Raw genomic sequence first — 7,099 nt, forward strand, 5'->3', positions numbered from 1 at the left:
AAAATCTCATAATAGTATTTTGTCTCCAGAGAGTAGAGAGACTGAGGTCTCCTTTAGGCAGTCATCAACTTTTCTCAGGGAAGGTTGGACTCTGTGTTTGAATTTTGCTGAGCTGGCACTGTCTTTGAACCCACAAAATGCCTTGCCATTCCGCCAACGTGCGAATGAGCTGGAGGGTGAGGGTTGTGGGGAGCAGGCTCTTTACCTGTGCTGAAACCGTGTGGGCCAAAATAGTCAACACCAAATACCATAAGGACTGCTAGACTGTTGGGCATGAGCCAGATTTTGGGTGCCATCTCACCACTGACTTGTAGGTTTGATACCGTTTCCTGCTCAAGACCAGAAGCAATCTTGGAGTAATTCCTTGCCCTACGCACAGTGTACCTAAGACCTCTGATGAACCCTGACATACCATATTGGTTCCTCCAAAGTAGGTTTCCTGACGGCACATGTGCAAGAGTTTCAAGGCATCTGTCAGGGCCCCCATCTTGGCTCTGGAGAAAGTCCCTGCTTTTCATTCTCTTCTTCACAGCTTACAGCACATTCCCAGACCTGGGGGAGGGAGGCTTCCAAGTTATTAGAATTAGGGTATGTTTATGTGGGGGGGTGGTGAGTGCATGATGGAAAGGACAGATGTCTCCTTATGTCACATTCCATCATGGAGAGTTTGTCTAGGGAGGAGGCAAGGGCTTTAAAAAGCCTTAGGACTCGTGGGACCTAGGTGGAAGGAAGCACTGTGGAGCAAAGAGCCACCAGTGTGCAGAGCTGGTAGGTGTGTGAAGGGTCTGGGGAGGGGGGAGGGGCCTCCAATGGTTAGAATAGGGGCTGTTTGGGTTATCTTAAAGGTCCATACTGGGGAGCAGGGGGCCTGGGTTTGATTGTTCTGGTTCTCAGTAAGTCCATCTCTGCCCCACAACACCCTTCTGGCTCCATCTTCGTAAAAGGAAGGGTCTGTACCCAAAGGGCTGCCTGATCTTTTGCCTCTCCCATTCTCCCCTAAAACCCAACCAATCAGTCTCAGAATCTGAGAATGGAATAGAAGGAAAGATAAGGGACAAAATTGAGGAGCCTCATAGCTTATTCTTACTTAGTCCTCTTAGAAGAGGCAAATTATCCCTTCTTCCTCAGCAACCATTGCCATACACACTCTTCTCCCACCTCCCTGCACCCGTCTCCTCCACTGGAGCTGCTGCCATGGTTGCCAGGCATGGTTGCTAAGTCTCTGCATGGAAGGGTTGGCGTGGGCTGTGCTGCCACTAACATTACCATGGTGAATCAGGGGACACCTGGTATAGGCTTGGGGGGAGGGATCATGTAGATGTAAGCAACACCTTCTGCCCCTGGGACAGAATGATCCTAAAAGGTGACCATCTTAAGCACCACTAAAGGCGGGAGGGGGGGGGGGGAGTGAGCCAGGGATTGTGGCAGTGGTGAGGGGGAGCTCTACCCTGGGAAGTGGGGGCCACTTTTATCATTTCAGTTGCTAGGGGGTTGGTTTTGCCAAGAGAGCACAGTATTCCTCCTCCATCCCTTCTGAAAGGGTGCAAATGCATAACCACCGTGGTCTGTCCTCCATAAGGCTCAGCAGAGCTGCGTGGGCACAGAACAGTATGACCCCCAAGTCCTGGCTCCTGGATTGGGGGAGAGAGCCTGCTGCGGGGAGAGGGCTCCATAGGTCCCCAAGGACAAACATGTGGAACAGGAGTGTGGGACAGTTAGGATGGCCAAGACAGACTCCTGTGTGCAGCTGTACAAGCAGCCCTGGGCTGCAACACTGAGAGGGTAAGGAGTTAAGGGTGTGGAGGTTACCCTTTCTGGGCTTGGGGGAGGCAGCTCTCCCCCAGAGTCACATAAAAGCTGTGTGAAAACCACCGCCTCCTCCCTCCACCGCATGGAAGCTGGTTACTCATCTCTCTGCACCCGAACAGCCACTGCCGCTAAAAATAGACCCCCTGCACCCCAACCCCATGGAAACCAGCGGAGAGTGGCAGGCAGAGACCTTGACTTCCATTCCCATCACCTCCCTGTCCGGGAAACTGAAAACCGAGGCAGGAAGTCAGAGGCAGAACCCTGGTGGTCAGGCACCCCGACAAGCAGAAGAAGGAAGGATTAAAACGACAGGAAGCTTGAAGAAATGGGGGTGGGGGAGGGGCACCGTCAGTTTGGCAAGAATTAGAAGTCCCCTGCCCACTCACGCAGGTCCCATCAGGCTTGGGGGACATGAGCAATGGGAAGGGGCGCCCAATCCCGGGCCCCAGGGGGCGGCCGTGCACATGGGGGAGGTAACAGCGCTGTGCCGTCCGCGCCGCGCCGTGTCACATGCGCGCGCGCACACACACACAGACAGGCACACACGTGTGCCCGGGTATATATAGTCCCCAGTCTCTGGCCCCGTTCGCTCTGCAGTGGGCGCCGGCTCCTCGAGCTGGGAGGGGGCTCTCGGGGCGGGTGGGAGGGTGGGGGGCCGGGGTGGGGTGGGGCAGGATGCTGGATGGCCAGCTATTCTCCGAGGGGCCCGACAGCCCCCGGGAGCCCCAGGATGAGGAGTCTGGCAGCTGCCTCTGGGTGCAGAAATCCAAGCTGCTGGTGATCGAAGTGAAGACAATTTCCTGTCATTATAGTCGCCGCGCCCCTCCTCGACAGCCCATGGACTTCCAAGCCAGCCACTGGGCCCGTGGGCCCCAGAGCCGCACGTGAGTGAAGGAGGGGTGACGGGAAGAGAGTGGTGGGGCGGGGAGTGGGGTCCGGACCTCCCCGCAGGCACCAGCCAGTGCTGCTGGTCCCCCTTCTCTTTCCCACACCTCCCCCCACCCCATCCCGAGGGCTGGGGCCTGACTCGTCCCGCATTGTTTTGGGGGGCAGGAGTGGGTGTGAGGAAGGGCAAGAGGTGAGATGGGGCAGACGCTGTTAAAGTGTGCATGGAGAGATGGTGAGGAGTCCGGCTTCGACTTCAGCCCTAACGTATACGCACGTGCACACGCACACACACTCACACACACCCCTCCACACACCTGCCCCAAATGGTCTCCAGTGCTCCCAGCTCCCCGGATTTCGGCCCCCTTCCCCCACAAACTGCTCACCTGGGTTCCTGCTCATTGTCCCAGGTGTGGGCCGCGCTCGGGATCCCCTGAACCGCCGCCCCGCCGTCCCTGGGCCTCCAGGGTGCTGCAGGAGGCGACCAACTGGCGGGCGGGGCCCCCGGCCGAGGCCCGAGCCCGGGAGCAAGAGAAAAGGAAAGCGGCATCGCAAGAGCGGGAGGCCAAGGAGACCGAGCGAAAAAGGCGCAAGGCTGGTGGGGCCCGAAGGAGCCCCCTCGGTCGGCCCCGCCCGGAACCTCGGAACGCCCCTCGGGTGGCCCAGCCTGTAGGGCCCTCAGCTCCTTCACGACCCGAGCGCCTGGGGCTGGCGGGGCGACCGCCCCGTCCATCCGCGCAGCCTCAGAGCGACCCAGGGGCGGCGTGGGCGGGGCCCTGGGGAGGTAGGCGGTCAGGGCCCCCCAGCTACGAGGCACACCTGCTGCTAAGGGGCGCAGCCGGGACGGCCCTGCGACGACGCTGGGACCGCCCGCCACCCTACGTGGCTCCACCTTCTTACGAAGGCCCCCACAGGACCTTGGGGTCTAAGCGAGGCCCCGAGCCCTCCCAGGCGCCCGCCTCAGCAGCCTGTGCTCCGACTCCGGCCAGGACAGAGGGAGGGTTCACAAAGAAGAGGCTGGATCCTCGGATCTATCGGGACGTCCTCGGGGCTTGGGGTCTCCGACAGGGACGGGGTCTCCTGGGGGGATCCCCAGGCTGTGGAACAGCCAGGCCAAGGCTGGAGTCCGGCAAAGGGGCCGTGGAGAAAAGCCTGGGGCTGGCTAGTGCCGGCCCGAATAGTGGTAGTGACAGCCATCCCCAAGCCAAAGCTGCTGGGAGCCCAAGCTCGGAGACAGCTCCTGCGGGGTTGGCCGCTGCGACTCCCAGCCCACCGCGTCCCGCTCCCAGGTCCAGGCCCCGTCTCAAGGGCCCCGGGGAAGGGAAAGAAAGTAGGGAACAGAGCTGGCTCCCCAAATGCTGGATTCCCTCCCTTAAAAGGCAGCCACCGCGACATAGCCAGACCCTCCCCAGACCCTGGGCTCCAGGAGGCACTGGATGGAGAGAGTCCCTGGGTCATAGAGAGGGGGCAGGACCTGAGACCTTGGAGGGTTGGAAAGGGGCCCGCCGCGCCCACACCCTGCCCCGCAGCTCCCGCGGCCCTGCTCGGGGAGAAGGCGTCTTTGTCATTGACGCCACGTGCGTGGTGATACGCTCCCAGTACGTTCCAACCCCTCGAACCCAGCATGTACAGCTTCTGCCCAATGGGGTGCCGCGCGTCGGGGGGGATGCCCCTAACCAACCGAAGCCCAACAAGGAAGAGGTCGAGGGAGTCGCGGCCTTTCCCTCCCCATGCCAAAAACTGCTGTTGAGCAGTCGCCTTTCACACCAGCTCGGTGGGGGGCGAGGGTTCGAAGCTGAGGGCGGGAAGCCCCCGGACTCCTCCTTGGAGGAGCGCGCCTCCCGCATCTTGGGGCTCCCGGTTGGCGAAGTAAACCTGCAGGACGCCCCCACGCAGCCAGGTAGCCCAGAGCGCTCAGTCTTAGGCCCACCGGCTTCGGGAGGCGCGGGCAGTGCCGAGGGCTCGGAGGAAGTGGCGGCTGTCCCGCGGCGCGCGGGCCGGAGCTGGGCGCGGACCCCAGGGCCCTACGCCGGGGCCCTGCGGGAAGCCGTGTCCCGCATCCGGCGTCACACTGCCCCGGACTCGGACTCAGACGAAGCTGCGGAGCTCAGCGTCCACAGCGGCTCTTCTGATGGAAGCGACACCGAAGCCTCGGGCGCCTCCTCGCGAAATGAGCGGCCCCGGCCCGGGGAAGGCGGGAAGACGGCAGAGCTGAGCGACAGTATCCGAGAGATTCTAGATGTCATCAACCGAACCGAGGAGGCCTTCTTCGGAGAAAGGGACACTAAGGGGATGCCACAGGGAAATAGGGAGCAGCAGTGAGAGGCCCTTTCTTGTATTTGTGTCCCCCAACCTTTCCATCTTTGGGCCCACTGGTCCTCTTTCTTCCTCACAGACTTCCTTGTACCCCTTACCCATAGCCGTTCCCACACTTGAAACAGCAGCCGCCCGATTGAAAGGAAAGGGAGCATGTGGCAATTCATGGTTTCTTTTTTTTCTTTTCTTTGTCCTTTCCTTTCTTACTTTCCTTTCCCTTCCTTTCCTTTCCGGGAGAGGCGAGGATGAGCAGTTGACTTTAATCCCTGCTCCATTCAGGGCACTGGGGTAAAATCTTCACCAAGGGCAGATGAACTAGTTGTGGAGCTGAGCAGAGAGACCTAGCCAGGACCAGGAGGGAGGGCAGGGATGGTATAGTCATAGGAGGGCAACTTAGGGTGGAGTCTCTGGGCTGGAGGGAGAAAGTGATGGAAGAGGCTTCTGAGTGCGGTGACCAGGTGACATAGAGGCCTTTGGCAGAAGAGGAAGGGACCCAGAAGCAGCCAGCAAAACAGGAGGAGGGCTTACTTTGGTGTCACAAGGCCCCAAACAAGGTTCCAATCCCAACTCTGACACTGACTGCTGGGTGACCTAAGGCAAGTCACTTCCCTTCTCCAGGCCTACTAATATGTAAAATGAGGGAGTCCTAACATCATCTCTGATGTTTTGGATCCTTGGGGGAGGATTTGTATCTTATCCTCTCCTCCACCGGCTGAGAAAGAGAATTAGGAATAAATGTACAGAGTCTGAGTGTCCCTGGGTGGCTTCATTTTCACCTGCACTCGTTCACAACTCAAGAGATTGTCCAAGGTTTGCAGAAGATCTGAGTGAGTGGCTGAGGGCTTCTATCCCAGTATCTTAGGTTTAGTTGAGGGCTCCCCAAAGCAGAGCAGGAGTGTGGCCTTGTCACTGTCCCTGGCCTGCAGTGGTCTGAGCTGGGGAGGGAAGGCAGCCAGTGAATCAGCTTGGGACCTCTTTAGGCCTTCCCCTTTTCCTCCTCCCCAGTGTTCCTTAGTGATGCTATGAATTGTTACCACAATTTCACACCCGGGTGGTATCACTCATCTGAAAGAACCCTGAAAATGTCTTGCATCTCTGCCTCTTCCAGAAACCTTGGCCAGGGAAGGAAGAGGGAGGCTGGTCCCCAAAAGCCTGTAGGTGTGGGGTGTGATACTCGCTGTAGCCACTATGGGGCGCGCGCAGGTCGCGGATTTCCCCAGTAGCTAATTCCCGAGTCCCCCGCCCCGTACCCAGGCACTGCTAGTTAACCAGTTGATTCCCAGTTACTGCGCGCAGGTCCCCCGCCTTCCAGCCGTGTGAGGTCGGGGGCAGTCCTCTGGCCTTCTAGACTTCTGGAGCGCGCGGAGCCCCTCTTTGTACTCACCCACGCCAAGTGGCTTGGGACCCAGACACTGAAGTCTTTTTTCTCTACCATCTTGGAGAGCTCTGTCTCTATTTACTAGCCATGCGAATTTGGCCAAATCACTTCACCTCCCTGAGCCTCAGTTTCCTCATCTGTCAAATGGGGGTTTATAAACACCTACCTCGCAGGGTTGTTGTGAGGATTTTACGCGATAATGTATGTAAAGCGCCTTGCACAGTGCCTGGCACACAGTAGGCGCTCAATAAATCTAAGCTTCCCTTTGTCCAATCTTGGCATGTTCTTCCTTTCACCGACCTACTCCCTCCCTCCGTTGTCCTTCCCCCAGGGTTCCAGTTTCTTCCCACTTGGGGGGGGGCTGGGGGGACTCCTTTCTTTGATGGAAACTCCCGGCTCAACCCTGTCTCCCCTAGTCCGGACTCTTCCTTCCTTGCCCCCCACCCCACCCCCGCTGGCTCTTCCCACTGCCCTGGCGCACTCCCCCCACCCCCCATTCCGGGCAAGGGCTGAGTCAGCCTGGGTAAATTTAGCCGCCGACTCGGCGGGCGCGGGGGCTTCGCCCAGACTCAGTCGCAGAGTCCTGGCCCGCCCGCCTCTGCCCCCATCCCTACCGAGTCCACCAGCTCGAACTCTGCGTTCAGAGCCCCAGCCCCATTCTCAAACCACTTCTGATTTGGGTCTCCCGTTATCTCCATGTCACTCCCTACC

At 59.1% G+C, this 7,099-nt stretch overlaps 1 protein-coding gene across 1 annotated transcript; it reads left to right on the plus strand.

Moving 5' to 3' along the window:
• The first annotated feature begins 2,459 nt into the window (after positions 1–2,459).
• On the plus strand, positions 2,460–6,661 carry DDN (dendrin). Its single transcript, XM_058742924.1, has 2 exons — positions 2,460–2,693; positions 3,105–6,661. The coding sequence occupies exons 1-2, from the start codon at positions 2,485–2,487 to the stop codon at positions 5,014–5,016; spliced, it is 2,121 nt and encodes a 706-aa protein (XP_058598907.1). The 5' UTR covers positions 2,460–2,484; the 3' UTR covers positions 5,017–6,661.
• The last annotated feature ends 438 nt before the right edge of the window (positions 6,662–7,099 follow it).

Source organism: Neofelis nebulosa, chromosome 8 (genome assembly GCF_028018385.1).
Source record: "Neofelis nebulosa isolate mNeoNeb1 chromosome 8, mNeoNeb1.pri, whole genome shotgun sequence".
NCBI lineage: Eukaryota > Metazoa > Chordata > Mammalia > Carnivora > Felidae > Neofelis > Neofelis nebulosa.